The 13,339-nt window shown below is 34.2% G+C and overlaps 2 protein-coding genes across 2 annotated transcripts; both read right to left on the reverse strand.

The window, feature by feature from the left end:
- Positions 1–8,595: 8,595 nt before the first annotated feature.
- Positions 8,596–10,482, reverse strand: LOC114936366 (uncharacterized). The gene has a single exon (XM_029309545.2). The coding sequence runs from the start codon at positions 10,480–10,482 to the stop codon at positions 8,596–8,598; it is 1,887 nt and encodes a 628-aa protein (XP_029165378.1).
- Positions 10,483–10,573: 91 nt separating this feature from the next.
- Positions 10,574–13,190, reverse strand: LOC146723712 (uncharacterized). The gene is made up of 3 exons (XM_085481302.1): positions 11,678–13,190; positions 10,922–11,302; positions 10,574–10,722 (listed from the first exon to the last, which is right to left on the reverse strand). The coding sequence occupies exons 1-3, from the start codon at positions 13,188–13,190 to the stop codon at positions 10,574–10,576; spliced, it is 2,043 nt and encodes a 680-aa protein (XP_085337428.1).
- Positions 13,191–13,339: the final 149 nt, after the last annotated feature.

Here is a 13,339-nt window from a genome sequence, read left to right on the forward strand (position 1 = left end):
TTGTTCGGTAACCTGTGGTAGGAGCCCAGGGTAAAACAGGAAAATTCGTCGGAGTCCTGAGGTCGGCATCGGAATGCAGAGTTATTGGACAGCGTTGGATAACCCTCTGTTTCTGATTGTCGGGACGACAATCTTGAAGAAAGGGGGCAGTGTTACGTCCCTGGTTTACATCCTCTGAGCACCTTCATCCCTTTTCACCCCCTGAGCATCATTGTTAAAAGAGTTGTTTATAGACAACCGGCATTCGGATGTTTTTCCGGCGCCATGACGAGATTTGGTCTAGCTGTCGCACCGTGCGGACGCTTACAAAACCGATGGGCATTCTGGCCTATTACATATTGTATTTCTTCACTTTATTGTATTGGGTCGAGTGAGAGTGTGTGTGACACCTTTCGTGAGACAGCGCAAGAGACGTCACGAAGACGTAACAATATATATATATATATATATATATATACATAAAATAATTGCGTTCTCAAGATTCATCACAAATGCATAATTGTAGATAATGCGATTATGCTATAGTTTATTTTAAGACATCTGGTAAAATCCGATATCACATTACTACTTTATTTACTTTACGATTATTTTATTTATTACGGTACATTACTTTATTTATTTTACAGTTGTTTATTAACTGTCAAGGCAAAAACATAAGTTTCGGACAATTCTAAGTGTGCCAAAGAGTTTGTAATGTTATTGTTTCATCAAAATATATTTTAATTTAAAAATGGCATATATATGTATATATATATATATATATATATGTACCACACATATACAGGATGTTCAAAAAGTATAGAAGCACCTAAATTATTCCAAAAATATGCAAGATAAAAAAATGTTTTAAACAAAAGTTGCAGGACTTCAAATAAAGCATTATGTAACAATATCAGTATGACCTTGAACAGCGTCGTCAAGGTCACGTAAAGATCACTTTAAATTTTTTTATGGAAACCTCCACTTTTTATTACATATTCTTAAAGTTCAGCTTTAGAATTTTTCAAAACACAATAATAAAGTATTTTTTTTAGTTATTAGATCTGAAGTTTATAGAATTTTAACATAAAATACAAAATATCTGGTAAAACATTCAGTTTTCGGTAATTTTACTTTAATATTTTTATGTACAGAACAATGAGACCAATTAATTGATATAAGAAAAACACAGAGTTGATTTCAAAAAAGTAAGTAATTTGCAATATATTTTTTTTATATGAATGAAAAAATATTTTGTTATAGTGTTTTGAAAAGTTCTCGAGCAAAGCTACAAGAATATGGAAATGCAGAAAAAGTTACATTAAATATACCGGGTTTTTCAGGAAGAATAATTAACATTCTAGAACATAATAAATACAGATTATTTTTAGTTTATATAAGCATGTATTTTTTGATGCCAACGCTATACAAGATATACGTGGGGATTTTAACTGAAAGGTTAAAGGAAGAAATGGAGGGGAAGAATATGATACCGGAGAGTCAGACAGGTTTTAGGAAGGGAATGGGGGTGATGGATAGTATCTATGTGTTGAACTATCTGGTGAATAAGAGGGTAAACAAGAAGGAGGGAAAGGTAGTCGCGGCATTTATGGACCTGAAGGCGGCGTTTGATTCGGTAGATAGGGAGGTGTTAATGGAGGCAATGAAGAGGAGGGGAGTGAGGGAGGGATTAAGGAGTAGGATAGAAGAGGTGTACAGGGAAACGAGGAGTAAGGTAAGAGTGGGGAAGGAGGAGGGAGAAAATTTTTGGACGGCAAGGGGGGTGAGGCAAGGTTGCCCAATGAGTCCGCACTTATTCAGTCTGCTGATAGCGGATATAGAGGAAGTGCTAAGAAAAGGAGGTTGGGGGGGGTGAAACTGGGAGGGAAAAAGGTGCATTGTTTGGCGTACGCAGATGACATGGTACTGTTGGCGGAGGATGAGGAAGGGATGATACATATGTTGGGGAAAATGGAAAGTTATATGGACAAGAAAAGGTTAGAGGTGAATGTGGATAAGACAAAGGTAATGAGGTTTAAAAAGGGAGGAGGAAGAATGAAGAGAGTGGAGTGGAGATGGAAAGGAAAAAGGTTAGAGGAAGTGAAAGAATTCACATATTTAGGGTATAAGCTACAGAGGAACGGGGGGCAGGAGGCGCAGGTAAAGAACAGAGTTAGGAAAGCAGGAGCGGTGATAAGACAGGTGTGGGGAATGGGAAAGAGAAGGTTTGCAGGAGACTGGATGAAAAGAGTATGGCTAATGGAAAGGTTGGTGGGGACGGTGTTGGAATATGGGGCGGAAATATGGGGATGGAAGGAGAGGAGAGAGGTGGAGGCAATGCAGGAGCGATGGATTAGGTGGACGTTAGGAGTAGACTGGTGCACGCCGGGGTATATGGTAAGAGAGGAGATAGGAAAAGACAAATTTAGGATAAGGGCAGGAAGGAGGGCGGTAGGGTATGAGAGGAAGTTGGAGGAAGGAAGGGGAGGAAGTTTAGCGAGGAAATGTTTTGAGGATATGAAAGAGAGGATAAGGGGAGGAAAGGAAAGAACGATGTGGGAGGAAGAGAGGGGGAAATTCTGGGAAGAAAGAGGAATAGAAGGGAAAGAGATGGAGGAAAAAAGGGGAAGGGGAGAGGAAGTATATGAGGGGTGGGAACAGAAAGACAGGGAAAGGCAGAAGGAGGAAAGATGGGAGAGGATAAGAGAGTCGAGATATAATAGATGGTATGGGGAATGGAAGGAGGAGGGTTTACCGGAATACCTGAGAAAGGGATGGGGGGAAAGTAGATGGAGAAGGATAGTTAGGTTCAGAATGAACAATGAGATGAGAGGGGCGAGATACTGGGAAGAAGAGGGGAAAAGAAGGTGTAGGTTATGCGGGATAGAAGATGAAACATGGGAGCATGTGATAGGAGAATGTGGGGGAGAAGGGGGGAAGGGAAACTGGTGGGAAAGAATGAAGGAAATACTGCAGGAAGGAGGAGAAGGGGAAGGATGGATGAGAGAAATAGAGAAAAAGAGGGAAGAGGGGAGAACGGAAGAAAGGAAGGAGGGAGGGGAAAAGGAGGAAGGAAGTATGAGGAAGAGAATGAGTGAGGTATGAATGAGGTGGTGGAGAATGTATGGGGAATCGGAAGCCGAAGCGAAGCGATAGGTAGGGACGGCTCTTTCTCTCTCTAAAGTAGTAGATAAGTAGGTTAAGGTAGAATTAAGTTATTTGTAAATTAGATGTAAGAGTAGAGTTAAGAGTAGATATAAGTAAGATTGTAAGAGTTTGTAAGGTTGGGGAACGCTCCTTCAAAAGCGCCTTCAATCCCTTAGGGGACGAATAAAGAATTGAATTGAATTGAATATAAGCATGTATTTTGTTCTGGACGAGGTTATAAAAATACAACGTGATCAGTTTTAAGAACGAATGAATTTATTTAAAAATAGAAAATTTTATGTTTACAGTTATATTATACATATAAAACAATTAAATTTTATAATTTTGAATAAGTAATAGTAACATTTTGAAATTCTTCTCTCTTTATTCTTGTTTGCTTTTTTTCTTGATCTGACACTAAAAGATATTCTAATAAATAAATAAATAAACATATATGCACATATATGCATATATAAAATGTAATTATTGTATAATATATATGCAATTTTATATATAGTATTATGTATATAGTTATATTATATATTATATACAAAGTGTTTCAGGAAGAATGATTAGCATTCTAAAGTATAGAAATATGAGATTGTATACCTTATTTTAAGCAATAAAGTTTATATAAACATGTGTTTCATTTGTGAACGTGGTTATAAAACTACAACGTGTTCAGTCTTAAGAACAAATACATTTTTTTAACTTAATAGAAGCAAATTTTATGAAACAATTACATTAAATTTTAAGCTTACAATTTTAAATAATTAATTTAAATTAATATTAATTAGTAAACAATAATTTAAATTAATTAACAATAAATTTGGCATGAGTGTAAACATAATACATTTTAATTACACCAGAAACAAAAAATTTCAAATTAACGCAAAACTTATTAAATGTGACCTAATGTTTACATTTGTATTCGGATAGTAACAAAAAACGACAAAAATTAAATAAAAATAATTAATTAATTAATTAATTAATTAATTATTGTTTCATAGAGTATTTATTTCTCCTAAATTAATAAATGTGTTTGATCTTTAAAATTGAACACATTGTATCTTTAAAACCGTCCAAAATAAGATGTTTGTATAATTTTTTTTGCTTAAAATAATTCATACAATCATGTTCTAGAATATAACCATAGAATATTGATCATTCCTTAAACATATTGTATATGTATATAAGATGTTCCACCAAAAATAGCCATTCTCTTTTATTTTTTAAACTAAAAGAGATAGACTATAATATACATATCAAATTAAATGGTCCAATCTGAATTCTATTGTAAGCATACCCAAGTAAGAAACAAATATATAAAAAATGTTTAAAACTTATTTCAAAGATATTTTTAAAATGTTAAAATAATTGGTTAAGTCCCTTTTTATATAAGTCACATTTAAAAAAAACGTTTACCTTAATGTTAATTCAATATAAATATTTATTTAACATTTATTAAATATTTAATTAAGACATTTCTATCAGACTTTCAATATTAAATATAATACATATGATAGAAAGGCTCTAAGAGCCGAACGCGGTTGTTGCTGCGTGTATTCCGACGAAAATGAATTTTTCATCGGAAATAAATAATTATATGCACAAGGCACAAATTTTACTTGGTCACTGCCAAGACTTAAATATATGGAATAATCTCATCTTTGAGATTTAATTCCATTGAACCCCCTCTGACCCTCCTTAAAGAAATAAATGCGAGAAAAATATAGATTCGAAAGTGGCTGAATCGGGAATCGAACCCGAGAACCTTATATTTAAGAGAACCTAAATATTTAATATTTTATTATTAAAATATTAATAAAATAAATGTTTATTTAACGTTTATTACATATTTATTTTATTAATATTTTTAAAAAATATAAAAATATATAAAATATTTAATAAACGTTAAATTAATATTTATAATACATTAACATATAAAAGTAAACTTTTTTTAATGAATAAAAAGGGACTTAACCAATTATTTTAACATTTTTTAAATAGCTTTTAAAATGAGTTTTAAACATTTTTTATACATTTATTTGCTACTTCGTAGTGGTTGCTTACTGAAGCTGTTTATGTAAACAAATGGAGAAGTTTGCACTCTCTGTTTCTCTCTACGCAGATATAAAATGAATCAAAAATATTGTTTTCAAAATTTGTGAGCTTGTTCCTTTTTATGCAACAATACACAAATTTTTTAAACATACTTTTGACTCACCTTGTACACACACACCGATTACACTTATTACACTTTTAATGATGATATAATTTTTACCTGTTGTGATAAATTTTCTTCAAATTTCTTTTTCTTTAACGTGCGATTAACATTTATTATAGTAGTCAAAGACATTTGCTCTTCTAATTTCTTAATGTCTTTTAGACTTTGTACTGAAAAGTACGGTGGATCAACTGTAAATAATTATTACACAGTTATTATATATAAAAATAAAATATATATGTATAATTTCGAAAAAGAATAAAGGTATTAACATATAATCATAAAAAAATTGCTGTGAAATGTGTGTGTATACGAAGGAAAGGGAACAAGGAAATTATTTTAAACAATTACTTAAATATTTAATAATGTTATTGAATTTAAAATGTGTTAATTTAATGTTGTTTGAAAATTTGTAAGTTCAAAAAATAAATGAATTTATCTATAATTCTTTAATTTAGTTGATAATTAATCGAAGATATAAATTTATTGACATTTTTTGATTTACAAAACTATTTTTAAGAAGCCCTTAAATTTATTATTATATTTTTTTGGAACACCATGATTACGAAATCAAAATATCAAAGCAGGAAAGTTTAAAATTAATGAAATTGAAATTAATAATAATAATAATAAATATTTAAACATTTCTTACTTGCATATTGCATCTCGCCAATTACTTTAATTTTATCTCCTTTCATAAGTTCATAATCATTTTCTTCAAAATTTGTAATATGTACTTCTAATTTAAAGTACCAATCAGTGATGGATCCACATCCAATTTTCTTATTCAAATTAGTTTTATAAATTGGCCCAAAATTGGACTTTATATAGCCCTCTAATGCTATAAAAGAAAAAATATATAAACATATATAAATATATAAATATATAAACATATAAATATATAAACATATAAATATATAAATATAAATTTAACATATATAAGATAGGCAATAAGAGCCAAATCGCGGATGACAGTGCGTTATTCTAAACGAAACTAAATTTTTTCGTTAGAATTAAATACCTGTGCACAAGGCACCAAGTTTTTACTTGGACACGGCCAAGATATAAAATTGGAATAATCTCTACAAGAGATTTTTTAATTCCATGTATCCCCTATTCCCCCTAAAGAAATAAAGTGCGAGAGAAAAATATAGATCCGAAAGTCGCAGAATCGGGAATCGAACCCGAGACCTTTCGCTTGCCGGGCGACTGCTCTTCCAACTGAGCTATTCAGATCCTTTCGATTCTATACTTTTCTCTGTTATATATATTAATGTTGGTAAATAAACGCCTTTAAGCCAGCGTGTATAAATTAAGAGTTTAACTAGGCTCTGTAATATAAATATAAATTTAACATATATAACATATATAACATATATGACGAGCCAATTATTAATGGAAGAGATTCGCATTAAATTTGATATATTTAATCGTCAATTAAATATTTTTTAATTGTTTCTGCTCAAATCAATTGTCAATTGAATTGTCTTCGATTGAATCTGTTTTTTTCAATCGTCAATTAAAGTACTTTTAATTAAAATTAACTCATATTAATCGTTAATTAAAAAACTTTTAATTAAATTAGCTTGTATTAATTTTTAATCGATCGTTCTCCGATTAATTTCGTTTATATCAATTGTCATTATGATAATCTCATTATTCTTTGTGACATGATCTTACATGAGAAAATTTAATTCTATATTAACACAGATGTTACCGTCAATTTCATCAACTTTAAACTTTCCTGACTGAAATTTGAATGCGAGATAGATAGAGAATCGTACACCGCGTAACGGTTAAAGAAGAAACTAGCAATTATTGCATAACTGTGACGTATCGTTTATGTCAATAACGTAATGAATCTATAATTGTTACATAAAATTGTTATGTAATTTTGGCGTTACTTTATTATATATGTATTTATGTATTTTGATTAATGTAAATGTGTATACTCTAAAAGTTTCGTAAATACTACGTAATTTTAATGACATAATTGTAACATTATGTTAAATACGTAACGTTTATGTATTTTGGTTAATATAAATGTGTATACTCTAAAAGTTTCGTAAATGCTACATAATTCTAATAACTAATTGTAACGTTATATTAAATACGTAACATTATTTTGTTGACATCAATGTATACATTCTGTAAAAACTTTATTATAATCATTACATACAGTATAATAACAAAATTGCGATATTTTTTTTATTTAATGTGACATCGCAATTTCGTTATTATAATTATATAATAGTTATAATAAGGTTTTTAAAGAATATATACATTGATATCAACAAAATAATATTAATGTTACATATTTAACATAACGTTACAATTATGTCATTAAAATTACGTAGTATTTACGAAACTTTTAGAGTATACACATTTATATTAACCAAAATATTATAATTATATATAATAGTTATAATAAGGTTTTTAAAGAATATATACATTGATATCAACAAAATAATATTAATGTTACATATTTAACATAACGTTACAATTATGTCATTAAAATTACGTAGTATTTACGAAACTTTTAGAGTATACACATTTATATTAACCAAAATATTATAATTATATATAATAGTTATAATAAGGTTTTTACAGAATATGTGCGAGCCGAAGGATGTGTGAGCCTTCAACTTGGGCTTGTTGCCTCGCGCGTATGTGGACGCGTATTCGTCGTCGCTTGTGCTGACGCCGTGTTACCTTATATTCGTGTAAATATAAGGTATTCCTTGATCATGGTGAATCAATGAGGGAATTGTTGATACTCGTTGTGTAACCAAAATGTTTATTGTAGTAAGCGGACTGTATAATAAGAAAACTGCGTGTCGCCGCGTGGACGACAGCCGGAGAACGTACAGGAAAAGGCGAACAACAACCGGAAGACGCACGAGAGAGAGGCGTGGTATAGGCGATCGCAGCGCCCTGCGCGCAGCAGTCGGTATTGCTCGTGCAATAATTTATAGAGGCGATGACATTAAATCTAATTGGACACGAGTAGCGTGTACATACTGCCCCCCTTGAAAGGGTGACCTTTCAACGTAGGAAGATAATACAAGTTAAGACACTTGTTATACTTATAACTAATTTGAATAATCTAAATAGGATAATTATAAATGAACATATTATAATGGTAAGTTTTAAAATGTTAGGATATAAACAAATAATTATAACTTGTTGTATATATAAAAAAAAATAATAATAATAATGGAAAAATAAGAATAATTTGACAGTCATGACTGAGGCTCATTATCGAAAGGAAGTAAACATAAACGTGTGATAGGGCGCTTATAAGAACCTTTAGTTGTCTTGATGGTAGCCGTGCGAACGATTCCATCGTGTCCCGGATGGATCTCTGATATTCTTCCTAGGGGCCAAGATAAAGGTGGCATGTTGTCCTCCTTTAGAATTACTATTTGCCCTTTATATATTGATGAATCAATAGATTGCCATTTATTGCGTTGCTGGAGATGATGAAGATATTCCTTCGTCCAACGTCGCCAGAAATGTTGCCTCAATTGCTCCAGATGCTGCCAGCGTGATAAACGATTGATTGCAAGATTCTCCAATGATGGTTCGGGATAAGACGTTAGAGGTCCCCCTATTAAAAAGTGTCCTGCTGTTAAAGGTGCAAGGTCATCAGGATCAGAAGACATAGGCGTGAGTGGTCTAGAATTAAGGATTGCTTCGACTTGAATAAGCAACGTTTGTAGCTCCTCATATCTTAGGTGAGCGTCTTTGGTTATTCGAGATATATGCACTTTAGCCATTTTGACTGCAGCTTCCCAAAGCCCTCCATGGTGAGGTGCTCTGGGTGGGATAAAGTGCCATTGTACATTTTTATCGCTCATGTATCCAGCGATTTCATGTTGGAATTTTTGATTCTTGAATAATACAACTAACTCGTTCAATTCACGTTCTGCACCTACAAAGTTTAGGCCATTGTCGGAGTATATGTTGGCTGGATATCCTCGCCTGGAGATAAATCGCTTGAAAACATTTAAAAATGCTTCTGAAGTCATATCCGTGGCTAACTCAATGTAGACGGCCTTCGTTGCAAAACAGACAAATATTGTCATATAGCACTTTATTAACTTGGTATTTTTTCTCAATCCTTGCTTGTAGTAGTATGGACCGGCGTAGTCTACTCCGCAATTTTCGAAGACCCTTGAGGGTACTGTAATTCGTGGCTTGGGCAGATTACCCATGATTGTTGATGCTGGTTTCGGTGCACTGCGAAAACAAATGGTACATTTTCGAGTGATCTGACGAACAATATCTCGCGCTGAGACGAGCCAATAGTTCTGTCGAACGGCAGCGAGTGTAGCTTGAGGTCCAGCATGTAAGTGTTTTTCATGTTCGTGCATTATGATAAGGTGTGATAATGAATGTCGTCCAGGCAATAATATGGGATGCTTTGCTGAGCGCGGCAACGATGAAGATTGTAGACGGCCCCCGACTCTCAAGATTCCAGTTTCATCGATGAATGGGCTTAACCTTGATGCAGGGCTGTTTGGAGATATGATGCCTTGATTAGATAATGAATGCAACTCCTTTGAAAAACAATCTTTCTGTACAAGTTTTACCAATATCTGAATGGCGTGATTTATTTCGTCAGTGGTTATAGGTTGAATTATTCGTGCAGGCGTAATAGATTCTTGAGATCTTCTAATAGATCCTCCAATATTTCTTGCGTTTTTGAAGAATCGAAAGATATACGCAACGATTCGAATCAATCTTGTAAATCTTGAGTATCGATTGAAGATGTTAAAATCTTGATCATTAGTTGCTAGCGTGGTGATGCATTTAGACCTCCTTTCTGGTGCGTCTTGATTAGAGGTGACAAGTAGACCTTGAGGCCATTTTTTCTTATCAAGCGTTAGCCACGGAGTACCTGTCCACCAAATTTGTAGATGAGATAAAGATGCTGGCATGATGCCTCTTGACAATGGGTCTGCGGGATTGTCCTCACTTCGTATGTGTTTCCAGTTTTGTATTGCGGTCAATTGTTGTATCTCTCCAACGCGATTGGCTACGAAGGGTGTCCAGGTACGGTTGCATGATTGCAACCAGGCTAGGACGATGGTCGAGTCAGTCCATAAATAGAATCTATTTTGCATGATAGACAATTAGAAATTTTATTGACGAGCTGTGCTAGCAATAGTGCGCCGCATAATTCGAGGCGCGGAATCGAGAGAGTCTTCAAAGGAGCTACTCGATTCTTGGAGCAAAGTAGACGAACTGAATGACTTCCATCGGGCGATGTGGCACGTAAATAAATGCATGCTCCATATCCAGATTCACTGGCGTCGGAAAATCCGTGAATTTCCAGTCGTGTGTGTTGCTTAAACGGAATAACCCTGCGAAGTACGTTGATTTGCCTTAGTGTAGGCAATTCTGCTTCATAACGTTTCCATTTAGTGTGTAATTCTAAAGGGATTGATTCGTCCCAATCCAGTCCAAGACGCCAAAGATCTTGCATTATAATTTCGGCTGTTAGTGTGACAGGACCGAGTAAACCGAGTGGATCAAATATTAATGAGATCCTTGACAATATACTTCGTTTTGTGATTGTTTTAAGTGGTTCGAAAGGCGTGACGCTGGGAAATTGGAATTGATCCATGTTACAATTCCATATAATGCCTAATTTGCGTGTTTCACATTGTTTGTCAGCTGACGACATAAATTCCTTGTGATTTGAATTATATGGCTGGCCTTGCAGAGAGGGAACATTTGATGCCCATTTTGCTAATTCAAATTTGGCTCCTTGCAATAATTGAATAGTTTCCTTCTTAATAGTGTATATCTCTTGAATGGTGTTTGCACCAGTGACTAGGTCATCCACATAAAAGTCGTTTAATACTACTTTGGACGCAATTGGAAACTTGGTTGAATTTTCTTCGGCTTGTTTTCGCAAGGCTGCAATGGCCAAGAATGATGCTGAGGAAGTCCCATATGTAAGTGTAAGAAGTTCGTATGTTTTAATTGATTCATTTGGCGAATCGCGCCAGAGGATGCGCTGAAGACATGTTTGTGTAGGGTCTACTAGTACCTGCCTGTACATTTTAGTAATGTCGGCGGTTAGAGCGTACGTGAAGGTTCGAAATCTTGACAAAATGGAGAAAAGATCGTCCTGCAGTGTCGGGCCAACCATTAGCACGTCGTTAAGAGAAGTACCATTTGCACGATCCATCGAAAACTACTCTCAGTTTGGTAGTACTACTTGTTTCCTTGTATATCGCATGATGCGGTAGATAATAAGCTGGAATGTTTGTGTTGGAAAGATTGAACTCCACATCACTGGGCACCTCATACATGTGACCCAGCTCTCCTTGTATTCGCGAATGAATTTTTTATATTCAGCGTACATTTGCGGCTGCTTCAAGAGACGTTTTTCTAAAGATTTGAAGCGTTTCAGAGCGATATCCCTTGAATCTCCAATGGCAATCAATTTATCCGCTCTTATTGGGAGCTGAACTATGAATCGTCCTTCATCATTTCGTCTGGTGCTGTTTTGAAAAATAGATTGACATTTGCTTTCCTCCAGCGAAGGACTAGGTGATGATATGTTATGCTCTACTTCCCAGAATCGATTAAGCGTCCGATTTAAGTCATCCGTTACTGCTAAATGACAACTAGTTGTGATAGAGTTTACATTATTACCTATAATATGACCAGAAATTATCCAACCAAAATGAGTCTTTTGTAAGGTTGGCTGATTTTTTGAATGCTTGATCTGGCCAGCACAAATGAGCCTCCAAAATAATTCGGCGCCAATTAACATATCGATATTAGACGGAATGTTAAAGTTTGGATCAGCCAATTTAATGTGCTTGGGAATCATTAGCTTTGATTTAGTTATGAAATTTTGAGGTAATGGCTGAGTAATTTTTGGTAGTACAATACAATCTATGACCTCACTAAAATTGTTTAGACGAGATTTAATACGCAAGCTAATCGATCTTTTAGCATGAAAGCCTTTTTGCATGACTCCTATAATAGAGGTTTCTACTGTTTGTTCCTTAAGATGCAGTTGATTGGCTAATTCTTCAGTAATGAAGTTCATTTGTGAACCACTGTCGAGTAGCACGCGACATGAAATTGGCTGTTCCTTAGAATCATATACATATACAATAGCAGTAGACAATAAAATATTCACAGAATGATGAGTTGATAAACATTGTGTAACGATAGCTTGTGGTGCTTCATTTGACTCTGCGAGCGATTCCTTAAACTTCAGACCCTTGTCATTGTTGTTGGAAGTTGATAAGTGTAATAAAGTGTTATGCCTTTTATTGCATTTGCGACAAGATCCTGATTTACATGCACTGGCTTGATGATCTGTTGATCTCAAGCAATTCGTACAAATATGAGCTCTTTTAACTATCTGTATTCGTTTGTCTATCGGAAGTTTAAGGAATGCTTCACAATGGTATATCAAATGATTCTCCTTGCATTGAGGGCAAGATACGTTAGTCGTAACATTTAATACTGATTGATTTTTGTGCTTACTGCTATGCCTTTGAGAAGTATTGTTTTGTTGATTATTATGCAACTTACTAGAAAACGATTCTAGCACTTGACAACGTTTTGAAAGGAAGTCTGTGAGAGACTTCAATTTTGGCATGTCTCCTTGGACAATGCTTGTTTCCCATGCCTTATTGGTTGCGGGATCAAGTTTTGATGTAATTACGTGTATAATCAAGTCGTCCCATGTGTCCGTGGGCCTTTTCAGAGCCTTAAGAGACCTCAGATGCTTCAGAATGGTATCCAATAATTCGCGCAATGCGACGTGATTTTCCTTGATAAGCGATGGTGCTTCGAACATCCCCTTGATGTGTTTATTTATGATCCATCTTTTGTTGTCGAAACGATCCTTTATTGTCGCCTACGCCTCTTGATAAAAGTCTGTTGTAATTTCTATAGAGCTTATCACTTCCGCTGCGGTGCTCCTTAAAGATGAGCGTAAATAGTGGA

Source organism: Nylanderia fulva, unplaced genomic scaffold, assembly GCF_048542155.1.
Source record: "Nylanderia fulva isolate GAGA-0341 unplaced genomic scaffold, ASM4854215v1 Scaffold172, whole genome shotgun sequence".
Classification (NCBI taxonomy): domain Eukaryota; kingdom Metazoa; phylum Arthropoda; class Insecta; order Hymenoptera; family Formicidae; genus Nylanderia; species Nylanderia fulva.

Bases quoted from the DNA above. Each gene is read 5' to 3' on its own strand.
- LOC114936366 (XM_029309545.2), bottom strand. From the start codon at position 10,482: ATGCAAAATAGATTCTATTTATGGACTGACTCGACCATCGTCCTAGCC.
- LOC146723712 (XM_085481302.1), bottom strand. From the start codon at position 13,190: ATGTTCGAAGCACCATCGCTTATCAAGGAAAATCACGTCGCATTGCGC. The intron at 11,303-11,677 runs GTATGAGGTGCC...GGACTTCCTCAG, and splicing joins CAAGGAGAGCTGGGTCACAT to CATCATTCTTGGCCATTGCA. The intron at 10,723-10,921 runs GTATATTGTCAA...CGTACTTCGCAG, and splicing joins TAAAACAATCACAAAACGAA to GGTTATTCCGTTTAAGCAAC.